The sequence below is a fragment of the Melanotaenia boesemani genome, chromosome 19 (assembly GCF_017639745.1).
Source record: "Melanotaenia boesemani isolate fMelBoe1 chromosome 19, fMelBoe1.pri, whole genome shotgun sequence".
NCBI lineage: Eukaryota > Metazoa > Chordata > Actinopteri > Atheriniformes > Melanotaeniidae > Melanotaenia > Melanotaenia boesemani.
This window is the reverse complement of record NC_055700.1, coordinates 8,460,875-8,476,634: the sequence shown is the minus strand read 5'-3', so window position 1 is coordinate 8,476,634 and position 15,760 is coordinate 8,460,875. Positions and strand designations below refer to the sequence as shown.

Genomic DNA, 15,760 nt, shown 5'->3' with positions numbered 1-15,760 from the left:
AGTAACTAACTTAACATCTGTTCAGCTGGTCTGGATTAAGATGGGTCAAGCAGAGCATATTTTATCTCATTTCGTATTCGATAATTCACTGTTTTTAATCTGATTTATAAAAGATGAATCTGAGGTCTTGATGATGGCAAACTTAAATGATTATTTAATGAGTCTCGTGAGCTGATGAACCCAAAACTGCAGTGGTAATGAGAAGGATAAAAAAGGAAATTAATTAATCCAGAACTACTGACTGGGCTGTGTTAAAATAACTAATAGAACATTTCTTCAAGCAAAAGAATTTTGCCTTTTTGAATAAAGTGAAGCTTTACAAAATGTCTGACTCTTTGTACTTTTTCTCCCAGGAATTACTCATAACTCCAACTCACAACCAGCCTCTTAAGTGACCGGACACACCACAAGACTCAGAGAAGCAGTGTGTCCAGTAAAGCAGAGTCATTCAAATCTACCATTATCCAAAAGTTGGTCACTTCAGCATATTGCTGTGTCTCACAAATGTGGGCGTCCAGCAGCAAAGAACAAATATTTGGTGGAGATGCCAAACCCCCTCTCGAACACACACCAGGCTTTGTCCAAGGAAGAGAGGCGGAACAATGCCTCCATAGCCCCATGTTACCCCTGTGTCAGAGAAGAGTCGCAGGAAAAGACACAACCAAACACACACGTGCACACGCATAAACAAAGACAGATGATCATGTGCAGAACCGCCAACTAGCTGCCATCAGCTTCTTCATTTCAGATTATTAAATGCTGAGAAGTGTTTGCACAACCACGATGAATACATACTGTACAAGCAAACAGTATTATATCTGCCATGAAGTTTCACTGCAATCTCAATTAAATGGTTTTAATTTTATATTTCTGTATTCGCTTGCTAAAACGCTTATTGAGGGATGGATAACTGCTGGATTGTTAAACGTCGAACAATAATATCTGAACTCACATTTTCAAACAGAGTTTTGTTATCGCAATTCAGGATCAAACATGAAAAATCCCTCTGGACGAACAAGACACATGTTCAGAGGCAAATGCATGCATGTACAGACAAAAAACTGGGCAAAATATGCACAGCTGTTTGAGGCAGTGGGTGACCTTATGTCTAAGAGCTCTTGTTTGCATGCAGTGTAGATATTTTTAGAAATAACATCCCGCTTGGTCTTAAATTTGTCTTGGTGTATGCACACATCTATAAGGCACTGGGGCTCATAGCACATTTCCTAACTAAGCTTGCTTCTACGTTGCTCTGGTCATGTCTTAGTATTTGGTTTCTTCAACAAGAAAACCTTCCTGTGCTAGTTAAGTAAACAGAAATTGCTGCTTCTCAGTTGAGTCATTATAACTAAAAGGGAGGTCAACTCATTCACTGACCTCAAAATATTAATTTCTTTAAAGCTCTGCCTTTTGTCCAATAATTTTATAGCGTTTGATCTCTTATTTTGTTGCATAACAACAACAAAGCACACCTAAAACATTATAGAACCAACACTATGTCTTTAATTGATCATTTTCCTCACTTCCCTGCACACTTACAGCACTGGTCATCTTCATCTGAAGCAGCACCTGCAGATACTCTTCAAAAGGGCTCAGTTTCTGCTCCTCTTCTTCTTTTTGTTCTTCTTTTTCTGCTTTCACAGAAAGAGCATTGTCCAGGAAAACAAAAAACTCACTCCTCCGACGCAACATGGTCATGATTTTCAAGCAAGTACAAAGTAGAAAAATGAAGTCCGGAATGACACTAATCCATCTTTGGGGGGATAAAACACTACAGAAGAGCAAGTCTTGGTCAAGTGGACAAATCTTAACAGATTAAATAGCCAGAATACAGTAGTTCAAAGTCAAAATTCAAAATATATCAGAAAAGTTCAAGTGAGCCCACCAATTACAGGCAGTTGTAAAAGTGGAATGACAGGAACAGAAATGCTGCAACCAGCACAGAACTTGATTAAATGACGCTGTTATTAATCTGATTACTAAACCTCCCCCTGTAGCCACCTTTAACACCCATTAGGCTGCTCTGTGGATTAGTCCTACTAGGCCAGCAAACACACACTTGTCATTGTTCCTGCTGAGCTGTTTTTGTTCCTTTTGGAGGATAAAGCTCTTTAATTCTTATATAATACATTCTCTGGAATGAAGGAAACTTTGAACTTTATAATTTGGCCAATATATATGAACTAAAATGTCAATTTAATGTAGAATCTAAGCTATTGGCACACCTCAAATATCATTCCTTATACATTCAGCAAAGACGGTGGAATCAATAGAATATCTTCGCCAAAAAGCTTAATAACATTATCTGATATGGACGGCTAAAGCAGAAGGAGTATTGATTGTGGGATGAATTCATATCAACACACTGGAACTAGCTAAAATGGTGGGTCCTTAAAAATATAAATCCATTATAATTGAAAATACTCACCACCAAACTAATACTAAGAAAGCTTGTTGCAGGTATGTCTGGAACAGTGCAGATGGTCCACTGAATATATTTGAAATAAGCCAGAACTAATGTAATTAATATGTAAGGACATTGAGTATTATCTATGTATGAAAGACTGTGGTGTCCAAATCAAAAATACTACTGCAAATGTATGTGTACACCATGCATACATCACATGCTTTCTAAGTTAATGCAGAAACCTGAAATGAAACATCCATGAGGCCAAAGCGGGGAGTTAATACTGACTTCAGTCTGAAAATGACACCCCTGTTGAGCTGTCTAACGGCACAGATGCTACATAAGTTTCAGGAAAATCTCTTTTCGAGGCAGCCATGCCTCATGCTGTCATGACATGTTTTGTTTTAACCTCCTGCACGAAGGAACACTCTAACAACATGTTCCATTGCACTGGATTGAAATGATTACTATACTATCGATAGGTGTCAGTCTTTAAATTAAATCGTGGCTGCCAGGGAGAAAAAAATAGCACACGCTACACTAGTTTATAATTATGTCAGCTGGGAAACATTATGGTAGTAAATGACAGACTAGATTAAAAATGTTTTTTTTTTCTTTTGGTGGTGTTGTTTAGTAGTTACAGTATGTGTCTTGCTTACAGCGTTTTCTGTCCGTGTCATATAAGACTTGTCTTTACTTATAGCAGATGTCATATCAGTGCTTTAAAGATCCAGTCGTACTCCATCAGGACTCCATCCAGTTATGATTCTGTTAAAATTTTGCAACATGTTTTCCTTTTCAGTTATACAAGAAGTCATTTAAGTTAAATGATGTGTCCCATAAGACAAAAAAAAAACGCTTTTTTATGATTTCAAACATTTTCTTCAGTTAATTGACGTGTAACTGCTAATAATGTCATGAAACTATCAATTTCTTGGCAGATCACAAGATTTAAAGCTTTAGTTATTTTACAGAAGCCTGAAAGAGCAAAAATATCTTGAATCAAATCATATGTTTGTTCTTTATGTTTAAAACTATATTTTATCTTCCCAGGGCATTTTCATATAATGACTTTAAAGCTGAATAATTGGGATTTTTTCCTTTAAATTATATTAAATGTTCTCATTTGCTGCGAGGGATAAAAAGAAGCTTCCCTACAAACAATCTGTCTCCTACATCAACAATGTCTTTGTCAAGTTTTTCTCCTTCAAAATAAGAGTTCCATGCCGGAATAACTTGGGTGCACTGTGTTGCTCTTTCCAACTTCCTGGTTCCTTAACCAATCATATGCGACTCTCCACGGTTGCCTAACAACAACAAGGCAGCGTTTGGTATTTTATGTTGGCAAAAGAGCAGCAGCGTGCAGGTATGGAAACTAGTAAAAGAAGCGGACCAGAAATAGTTTCAGAAAAACCTAAAAAGCCTTGCAATCCTGCTAAAAAAGCAAATGAGCATGAACGGAATAAAACGAGGATCAATATTGGAGAATCTTTTGCAAGGTGGAAAAGTCGACAGGTAAGCACCGGAATTATGCTTAAATTAACCGAAAAGTTTATCTTCATTTACAAAGACTTTAGTCTAATTTATTTCTTGGCACTCATTAAATTAATTTGTGTGACTGTATGGATGTATTAGTGGAGTAAATTGGTGGCCTGTTAGTTTACAACAACAAATGTAATGATGTTTGGGCCTAGTGAATACTGTGTTTGTCCTTATAAACTCATGAAATTACTATCAAATTAATTTATTAAGTGAGCCTAAGGGAAAACATTTGTTGATTAATGTAGCGTTTGTTTACACTCTATTTTATGCTAACGTAAATTAGCGTGTGAAATTAGAGCTAGCATTGCAAAGCATAGCAGCTTACTGTGTCTGTGAATCATCTTTGCTTCTCATCATGTTTGCTGACGCTATGTTCTCCGTCCTTCATAAACTAAAAGAACCGTCCGCTCACAAACCGGCAACCTACACGAAACTTTCCGAGGGGGAGGGGGGAAGAACGCTCTCCATGTTTTTCTCTTTCAACTGCAGTTCTGATTTGAAACACTAGGTGTCAATGCTACTTATTTTGCTTTTAATCATTTTAAGCTGTTGAGACTTTACTGATTTACTTAAAACTCTCTCTCTCTCTCACACATATATATATATATATATATATATATATATATATATATTTAAACACTAACAAGTAAAAACTTTAAGTAATTCTTATATAAGTCTGTGTGTCTGTCTGTTGTTCGAGCAAAACAAGTCCCATTTTATTTAATTTTTTCCTCTTTTGTCTTTAAAAGCTGGCTTCTGTGATATACAGAAATCCTATGCTGGAGGACTCTACAGTCTGCAGCAGTTCTCCTGAAACTTCTACTTCACAGGATGAAAAGCCAGTTCATGAACCTCCTAACAGAGCATAATATTATTGAGTCCATAGTACCAGTCCTGTATTTTCTCTTCTTTTTTAATGATAATGCTTACATTTTTGGGGAGGTAAAAGTCTTAGGGAACTTGGTACGCATAATTAATTTAACTGAATTAGTGAAATGAGCTCAGATCTCTAACTGGAAAATTTTCCCAGAGAAATTCTCAGAAGTATGTGGCAGTTCTTTCCCTTCACCCTTACATGCCTCATCTCAGGAAATGAGTAGAAATGACACGGTTTAAGAGGCCACCTAACTCAGCAAACAAACTGTTCATCTTGTTCAAATCTATTGTGACATTTAATACACTTTTATGCATGGCAGTTTCAGGTAGTTTCCCATGCTAATGTAGACTAAGAGGCAATACCTTTCCAGGGAGACAAAGACATATCAAATTTAATTTGCTAATGAATATGGTTAAGATAGATAGAGATTTAAATTATATTAAGTCTCCATCCTGTCTGTCTGGAATCAGCCACATTTATATGTATCCACACATCCCTCATACTAGACAAATCAAAATAAATCCAGCAAGCAAGAATGCTTTATACCACATCCTGACCAACCTTCCTCCAACAGAACTGCAAGATTAAGTGAAAACATGGCCGACAAGCATTGCTATACTGTAGCTATCAGGTTATATTTTGAAGACAGTGAGTCAGCCTAATGATAAGAGAAAAGAGCAAAGAGAACATTTAAAGAAAGGCTTGAGTGGGCTGGAATGAACACTGGAAATATTTCCAGCAGATATAATACTTAAAGGCAGTAGGAGACTAAGGTGTGGTAACTGCATGCTGTTGTTGTCCCAGTTTCATTGCTGCTTTGAATCTTTTCACTTTAAAGCCACCATAAAGGTTAACAGGTTTGTTTGTGTACTGGCTTGGAATCCTGGTCTGGCAACCCATTACAAATGAGATCTGAGGAACATAGCAGATCCCTGCTGTCCAGCAAGCAGTTTAAAAAAAGAGATCTAACTTCAGAACAATATAAATCCACAGAGAACTCAGATATCAGAGCTATTGAGTTCTAGCTGTTTCACTGTACTCCTGCAGACGGTTACAGCAAACATCCGTGCTGTCATCACTTGTCAAGTTTTGTTAAAATTCAACACAAATATGTGATAAAATCATACAAGGAAGTGTATCTTTTTCTTATCAAAGACCGCTTTTCAATGTCTGCCAGATGTTGAGCCTCATTTAGCAAGATGAACATTTTTAAAGCCACTTTGTTTATAAGCTAGACAGTTCTGTCCACAATGAAAAAGCAGATTGGAAGACTGAGTCGTTTCAAAGAAAGGTTTGCATAAAAAAAAAAGAATAAGTTGCATCCCTTTTTTCACAATCAGTTACTTGAACTGCTATAAACAGCCAACAAAGCTCTCTGTTGTCACTGCTTAGGGAAAAGTATTGAAACTGCCCAAATACCCTCTGCTACTTATGGTATGTATTATAATGCAGCAGCAATGAGAGGAATATGGACTGCAAGCTCAGGTGACATTATGTCAGAGCTAAAGCAGCTGCCACTCAATAGCAATTTAATTTCCAGTGCCACAGCCGTGATTAGAGACTGACTTTACAAATAACAGGTGATGACATCGAAAAATTAAAGACTGCAACAGCCTGTGTTGGGAAGTACTGAGTCACAGTTTCATGAACAAGATGACGAAACACCTTAAATCTCTACAACTGAATTATGAAGAGACAAAAGGACTATAGTAGTGGTCAGAAGACATCTTAAACACTGGATATATCTGGTTTAAATTATGAACTACCAAAGTCTCAAATAAGTATCAAATGGTTACCAAATTCAGTTTAAAATGACTTGTTGCAGATTAGCAAAAGATTAGGAAAAACCTTATTTTCTATATTGGTTCATTTGCATCACCTCCACATTCCCAGGGATGCACTCAGGTCAGATATGGATCCATTCATCACTATTTTACTGTCACAGTGGGTCGAAGAAAGAGGAGAAAACAGGCCTGAGTGAGTATCGCTGAGTCAGCAGGTGGGAGGCAATCACCACGAGATTTAACAGGGAGGTCTTTTGTAAGTCTGCTAAAGGTTTCAGTCACTGACCCCCACTGACTTCGTCGCACAGACAAAGAGAAACCATGAGGCTCAGGTTTCAGTCCTGGAAGAGTCCTGAATGTCAAGCGAGCAGCAGGAGGGAAGTCGGATCCTGGAGGAGACCTAGTCAAGATGTGATACAACAGCAGAAAAGACTTGAGGAAATCCCAGGTCTGGTACCAGGCTGTTTGAAGCTTCAAATAACATTACAAGGAAATTAACCCAGACATCTCAATGCTGTGACAGCATAAAAAAATGAGGCTTTGGTTTAGACTTTCTGCTAGCGCCCTTTTGCTTCAGTCCAGAATGCCACAACTGTATCAGATGACATTTAAAGGTCCTCTCCAGACAACACCACTTTTCCTTTTAAATAACATCTGGTGTGATGGCCAATTGATGTGCTCACGCTTAAAAAGGTAGACAAACAAAATTTGTCTGTCAAGCTCTCACAGACAACTTCTAAACTACTTAAATCACAAACTAATTCACTGGAAAAGCGCAATTCAGTCCAAAGACACCAAACTATTCCTGATATTGTCAATTTGTTGCTGATGACTCCTGCAGTTCAACTCACCTTAAGCTGCTGCTCTTTGAGTAGAGTTTCAGCCTTGTCCATTCTGCCTCATCAATAAGTTGTGTCTGACAGGGAAACACACTTACATCCTGCAGTTACGGGACTCCTACATGCAACTGCAGGATAAGTGGCTTAGATCTAGTTCCCAAATTGACCACATGGGGGAAGTGAGACAGTCAAGGTGTGTTGCTGGTAAGGTTTAACAGCTGCACTGTTTAGCACAAAGTCACACAATCAGACTAACTTCTTTTTTCTGTTTTGCACCCAATTACTTACATACTATTATGATGAACTAGCTCAAGATATAACTACCAGTTTTTTTTGACAAATCACTTTTGGCTTTGTGTTATCACCTAAGCAATAGTCTTCCATCTAACATATCTCACTTCTGACTCCAGCAAATCTGACGTGATTTAAAACAGATATTTAGACCAGGCTCCAGACTGCGACCAAATGGTTGCATTTTGCGGCTAAAATGTGAGACAGCGCAAGTGAATTTTTCATCTACTCGCGCAATGGCGACCAATACATTGGCCGGTCTTTTTCTTGTAATAGTTATAATTGAATTAATTTTGTTGCTAACAAACTTCTGCTCCCCTCTTTAGCCCAGTAGTTTACAGTAATTCACAAATTAGCTACAATGTGATTGGCTTATGTGTGGAAAGAAGCGGGTCTTGGAGGAATTTATTATTCCTCAGTGTTGCCAACTTAGCGACTTTGTCGCTATATTTAGCAAGTTTTCAGACCCCTCTAGCAACTAAAAAAAAAGTGACAAAATCCAGTGGATTTTTCTGGTATTATTGGAGACTTTTGGAGACTGACGTGAATGAACGTAGTTTACTCTTCCCAATGACGAGCGGGTGCTGCGCAGACAGAGTTCACCTCTGTTTCCTGACCCCTGTTCATGACCAGGCTGAAAAATAAACTACAAAGCTGCTGCTGGATGGCCCTGCGCTGGTTTACCGTCAGAGTAATTCTATTAATGAAGAGTGTGGACAAAAATATTTAAAAAGTTAAGTGTTGTGACATGTTCCAGACTCCTAATTAAAAGAACAAAATACACTTAAAAAAAAACTGAACTAAAAAATAAAGAAAATATTGACAGAATTATTATTTTAGTTTATTTATTTTGCTGTTCTAAACATTTTTAGGTTGTCTTTTAATCAATTTTTGCCTTTCCCACAACATCCCTCTTTATGGCAGCATCTATTACTACTATATGTTCTAGGCTCATTATGCTAATTAGCGACTTTTAGGACAGCCAATAGCTACTTTTCTTACTGAGGAGTAGGGTACAGTGGTTGGAGAGGAGTATCAGTCCCTGAAGCTGTTTATTGCTACATGAACCAGTCATACCATGCCCTATGGGGTATGATGGTGACAAAGTTGCTGTTCTGCTTCGACTACAAAGTGAAAATCAAATCAAATCATCAAATCTGATTTGATTTGATTTGACAAGTTCTGTATGTACTTTGTATTAGTGTGGCCAGTAAGATGTGTGTTTTTTTAAATGTTATGTCAACTGCAAAAAAATGTGAATTATAAACACTGTAATTTATATCACTAATACAGTGAAAATGAGAGGAAATGTGAATATTTGCTATGCAAGACAATTTCAGTGTGCGCCCCTAAATTTTCTGCTTGCACTCCTAAAAATTTAAGTTAGGGGCCACTGTGCTCCTCGTAAAAAAGTTAGTCTGGAGCCCTGTAGACTTAAGTTAGTTACAAAACGTTCTTGTATAATATCAGTTTTTCTGACCCTTGTTCCATTGTGAAACAGTCACATGGTTCACCACATTTGGCTTCCTTTTTCTTTGCTTGATTTTGTATGTGGCGCCTACTTAGGAAGGGGTTTGGGGTCTCTATAGTGGATGCGCATAATTTGGGTCTATTTCTCAATTCAGTTTTCTGAGAAGTAAGCAAAAACTCATACAACTAGCAGAATATTTAAATCTACTACTCAGGGTATGACCTCAGCTCACTGTGAGCAATCTCTCTGATTTCAATGTTGCAAGCCTTAGCTACTTTACTTTGACACTGGTTTTTGTAACATGTCTGATGGTATCTTAGTGGTAATATTACAAGGACAAATAATGGTGATGGCAGCAAACATTCCCAGCCTGTCTTTAAGCACACTATGAATGCTGTAATCAGTCCGATGATGCTGCACCAAAGGCATTCAACATTTTGTAGTCGACTGGTGGTTTACACGTGGTGAGTCACAAAGTTTAAACAATAGAGACCAGCCATAACCATTTCTCCTCATTTATTTACAATGTTTGTTTTCTGCGCATAAACAGCCTTTCAAAGTTAGAACAGGCCCCATATTGGATTTATTTAAAAACACAATCAAACAGCAAAAGCTTTATTCTACGGATTTCAAGAAACGGTACTGTGAGAGACTATCACAGCATGACCTGTTTGCACTGCTTAACCACAGCCGTGCTGCTGAGAGGTTGAGCAACCCTGTTCTAGTTTGACTTCACTTCCTTAAATATCATCTACTTTCCTGTTCGCAGAGAGGAACAACAGGATGAGCATGACAAAATATGTCATGCATGAGATGCCTCATCCTTTGTATATGCTGCACTTTTTTATCTTTGAGCACATTAAAAAGAAAAAGAAAAGACTGTCAGATTAATTTCAAGTCTAACATACTCTGCTAATTCTTGAACAAATGAAGCTACAGCTATACGGTAGGTACCAAAAATAAATATTTAGTTAGTTGGTAGCTTTATATATAATAAAAATAATTGGTAATTTCAACCCTACTTGTTACAACTAAAGATAATTTTAGACTAAGCCACAACATCCATATCTTGCTTCCTAGAAAAGTGTTGGTGCTGCCACAGTGGCAGAGTGGTTGTATGTTGTGCTGCTTTCTGACTGCAACACAACAAGCAAATGGTGGCAAGAGCCACCGATGGGGCATTTCTGAGCCCTGTCTGCTTCCCTAATGCAGAGACTGAGATTAAAGAAACAAGTCTCTGGATCCCACTGAGTCCACTAAAGGACAAAAAAAAAACAAGCATCTGGTTGTAATACATTACACTCTGCTAAAGCTCAGTCTGAAAAACTTGCAAACGTTTTCCAGACTCAATGATACACATGAAAGCCCGTAGAGCACCTCAGGGCTATGTTAGCTTTGCGTGAGTACCTGGGCAGTAGTGTTTCTCACTCAGTCATTACAAGCATTGCATCAGAAAAGCAAAAATACACAGACAATGCTTGAAAAATGAAAAGAATGCAGAGTGCATGTGGCTTTCTTGGCGAACTTTGAAACAGGTAAATTACAGGAGAATTCTGCAGATCCTACTCCCCCCACCATCACCACCTTGTTTTGGTTCCAAAAAGGGAAAATGCATCAATGATTTAACTATCTCCAGACCTTCTTGTGGTTTAGATGAAAATGGGAAAATAATACTTTGTAAAATTATAATACTGGCTTTTATTTACAACATAAATCTAGTCAAAAAGGTTTCTGTACTGCATCTTAAATAAATGATCTAATAAGGTGCTGATTATAGAAATGTCTCATTAAATTCCTAGAAATGTAAAGAAAGAAGCTGTTACAGCCACAGAGGGGTCCAACATGAGTTCATGTCAACATAATCTAACAGCTTTTTAACAAAAAACAATTGCCAAATCTATATAACCTGCAAATACACTCCAGCATCTTTGAAATGACACAAACACATACATGTTTAAAGCCAACCACCAATTACTTAACACGTGCAGAGAGTCCTGAAACAAGCCAACACCTCTGCCATTAAAATAACATGGCACAAGGAAGTCCACTCACAGGAGCTGCTTATTATCAGGTCATAAAAATAGTCTGATGCAGGTTAGTGTTGTCATTATTGCTTTGTTCTCTTTACATGTTAAATTTTCTTACACTTAAACAGAGACAGAGATAGGGGCCACAGGACTGTATTAGGTTTCCTTGAAAGTAAATTTCAGTGGGATGAAAAGTGACATCATAGCAGAGGTATTTATTGTAATGAGGTCACCAGCTTCTACTTGATCTCTTATAGCTGCTTACTAACCTTCTGGTAGCTTTGTTAACCACATTACGTGAAGAAATTCAGTCACATTATGCTCCTTGATTTTGTGAGAAAATGAAAGTAATTTGGCCAAATTGGTCAAAATAAATTAAATAAATAATAATCTTCTCTTTTCTGTATGCAGATGCTTACACTGTAATTAGCCATTTGTGTAACTATTATATATGTATTTGGAGTCAAATCAATGTAAGTGTAGTAACTAATAGGTTTAACAGCTTAATCACTTGCAAAGCAAAAGCATTAAACAGCCGTGCTTTGGTTTGGTAAACAGTTGGCTGCAGATAAAGAGACGTTCACCTCATCTACTTCCTGCACTAACAGCACGTGAAACGTACGTATTTACCTGCTTGTTATACATTTCTCACATATAAACACAAAGCACGTAAATGCAACATGATCATGATAGACCCTGAGCTACTTGGCACCGCTAATTGCAGTCGTGAGGGGGTGTGTGCGCAAAACGTGGTTTGAAAAATGCACAAATGAAACACTAAAACGGGTGGCGAGCTAACGTTAGCGGCGTATTTTCCCTCGTGTCCCCAACTTGCAACACAATGACACATCAGGGCAAAACTACATAAGCTGCGGCGATCCCCGCTGCAAATTAGCCCCCTGTTAAGCTAATGTCAATAAAGCTTAACGTCCGCGATGCGGCGCTTACTAAGCGATGTTTTAGCGGCAAAAAAACTGGGCCGCTGCGCACTGACACGGGCATGTTTCGTTATATGAGAACCGTTATATTTTCCCAAGCTCTATAACTAATCTATATGAATGACACAAGTGCAATGAGACTCACCCATAGCTCCGACCCCCAGCTCATGGTTTCAGTACGATGTCCTCGGAATAATCCACAACTGGAGTGAGGTGTTTTCTACACACACAGCAGCGGCAGACGTGATTTTTCGTTTTGTCCTTAATTTGCCTGTCACCAACCCACTTGAAGGGAAAAAAACGCTCCTGTGTTCGTAGATTTTTTTTTCTTTTTTTTTCAGAGCCTCATCGTGTCTGACACAAGATGGCCAGAAGCTGCCGCATAATCTTCAAACAGGATAGTCTCGCTTTATGCAGCGCGCGCGCACCCGCTTCGACTCAATGACAGCTGCTTTTGCGCGTGCACCAGCAGGGGTGGTTAAAAAAAAAAAAAAAAAAAAAAAAAAAAAGCTTAGTAGGGGGTGTCACTGTGGGACAGTCCAATAAAGCTTCTACCAATGCCTCTGCGCACTCACTATCTACTGAGCTGGAGAGAGGCCCTGTTTTGAAATGCAGAAGCTTAAATGTAGGAGTGATGTGGGGGGTGGTGGTGGAAGGTTCACAGAGGCCACCAGCCATGGCAGATGTTTTATTGAATATCCCCAGTGGGTTAATACAAACCCAACTTTCTTTTTGGCTTTGCCTGCCTATCTAGCCTTCAAGCTCTTTCTGATAAGGCGATCATGCATGGCTTTGACACAACCACATCTACTTAACATTTACCCCTACAGCAGCCAGAAGCCTTTTTAAGAGTGCAAATTAACACTTATAATATTAGAGTTTAAAGGGCACCTAAACTGAAAGTTGCCTTAGAGACAATAGTCTGCCTTTTTCTCAAATAATTTCCTGTAATGTCAGCTTATTCAAAACATATAGACATAACAGGTGGCAGTTGTTTGCATACAGTTGCTGATTCTCTGCTGAGATAATTGTGATCAGATATCTGCAGGGAAAATAGATAAATGTGTATCTTAAACGTCTCCCCACTGCATTTTTTTTAAATGCCCAACACCACTTACATGCACTTCTTCATATTAGAAAAATTGTATTTACTAACTTTGTCGTTACAGCTAATCTGAGCTTATTTCTGATTATTAATCAGTAAACAGTTAAAACATGACCAGGCCATATAGTGCATTATCTCTAACTGGAGATTTTGACACATCTCAGATTAACATCTAAGCTGTTTGTGAATATTGTCTTACTTTCACATGCTTATGGTTTCCTGTGAAACTTGTAACCGTCATCATGTGTTTATGCAGCTATTAGCTACTACAAAAGAAGCATATTCACTATAACTTAGATACAGACTGGTGATAGAGGCATTCTCGATTATCATGGACAGTATGAATTGTTTCTATTTTGATTTAAAGACTATGGTGTTTCTAAGGTTAAAAATGCAAGAAAATTATTAAATTGGATAGTGATGTGACATGTACGACTACAACAACACCACCATCTAGTGGTATAAAACAGAAACACACCACTTTTCATACAGATGAAGTATACAGACATGGTCATTTTTTTTTGAAAGATGAGATCATCATCTCAATTAACATAATTAACTTGTGGGGCATGTGACTGGCCTTTTTTTTGCAAGGATTACTTACTTTTGTGGGAAATGAATGGCCACAGTCTCAGTAGGTGAACATGCTTCAGCCTTACAGTGGGTGTTCTTTGTAGTCTGTGATCAAGTAGCATCCTTGTGTGCATAATATGTAATTATCTAACTTTTAGTGCTTTTTGTCAGGCATGTTTGTAATTTGCTATATGGTTGTTTTATTATTGACTATCCGCTCTTTATGTAGATATATATATTTGATTATGAAATTAATGTGTCTGTGAATGCAGATGTAAGTTTGCCTAATGCTAACTGTGGTACAATGCATCAAATGGCAACATTTATGTCTGAAATTGAACATGGTCCCTTATAAATAAAATAAATAAAATAAAATGCACAATGGTATGCAATACTTGGGGCACCTCTGTTTGATATCCATTAAGAGAGTATGTAAAGACATAATTTCCCAAAGAAATCAAGTTTAAGGAGTAAAGTATTTCCATAACAATGTTTAGCTAATTAACTTTTTTATTTTAAATTTGCAGCATGAACATGACTAAAACACAAAAGGGCTCCAAACAATAGTTAGGGGATGAGAACATTATCAGCTCTTTGTAACACCTTTAGCAGCTGTTTAGACTTTTGTTTTTACTTTTCTTAGAGACTAGATGTGTCTAAGCTTCTGCATGTTGTCTATTTTATCTTTTTAATTCTATGATTGTATTAAAACATGTTTCATCTTTTTATTTTTTGGAGATTTGTTTCTCTACTCACACAACATATTAAAATATATACCAGCATACAGTGTGTATTTATGTGTATTTATCTATATATTTTTATATCGTCCTTTGAAACTCATCTTATTTTGTACATATAAATATATATTTGCCTTTATTACAGGTACTAAGGTAAACACCCTTGAAATTCTTTGGTTGACCAGCAGGGGGTGCACAAGCTCTGTTTGTGCAATTGATAAACTCATCTATATTCACAATTTTAAGGAAATCAAATAAGCATGGTACAATTTTAATGCATAAGATCTGTCACAGACATCAGAAAATTGGACTGAATTCTTTACAATTTAGTAACATACTTTCTTTAATCAAAAGAATCTTTGCACTGGAGATTTATCTCCTTTCTTCTTACTGACAACATAAGCCAAAAATAAATTGTTGCTTCGACCTTTTAATTGACCCACTTGTACTGGTTTGATGAATCCAACTTAACCTTTGGGGTCAAGATTTTCCCATACCACAGAAATTTATATGCACTGGAATGTTAGCTTGATGTTTAGTTTGAACATTTTGTGGCTTATACAAATATATAGTCACAAAAAACAGCTGAATTGTTTCTTATTGACAGTTTTGCAGAATAGTTCAATAGTTAGTTTTGTAGCTTTAGAAGTTGTCATTATAGGCTGTATGAAAGTGACCCTGAGCTGCAAAACAAGAACAAAACCAGCCAAAACACAACATTGAAACTCAAACATTATTTTCCCCAAAGCACAACAACATGGAAAACAACATTCCACAAAACAAAACAAAAAAGAAAAAAAAACTGTTTTCTGAAATGTTTTGCTTTCTGTTTTTCCCCCTATAGAAAGTGTATTCTGTTTTTGCTTTTGCTCTATTTTGTCCAATGATTAAGTGTCTTGAAGCCTTGCAGCCTCTGTAGTATTTGTAAAAATGGATCAGATCATTTGTGTTACTTCATCACCTTTTAATCTTCCAATAACCCTTGAACCTTGTACATTTTTGTGAAACCCTTAAAAATACAAAAAGCTACAAAGACACAAACCTATATATCAGCACACATTTACACTCAGTTTTCTTTCACACACTAATAAAATTTATAATAGTACAAACATACTCGAATATATCTGCAGGTGATATAACTCAGTGTCCCAAGTGCATCATTCTATTTC

The 15,760-nt window shown here is 37.3% G+C and overlaps 1 protein-coding gene across 1 annotated transcript in view; it reads right to left on the bottom strand.

Annotated features, from left to right (window-relative positions):
* LOC121629868 (formin-binding protein 1) overlaps nucleotides 1-12,648 on the bottom strand; it is a 53,906-nt gene extending 41,258 nt beyond the window's left edge. Inside the window, exon 1 of the mRNA XM_041969734.1 lies at nucleotides 12,322-12,648. Within this exon, the coding sequence (XP_041825668.1) occupies nucleotides 12,322-12,345 (24 nt within the window). The 5' untranslated portion in view covers nucleotides 12,346-12,648. The remainder of the gene's footprint in view (nucleotides 1-12,321) is intronic.
* Between the last annotated feature and the right edge of the window lie 3,112 nt (nucleotides 12,649-15,760).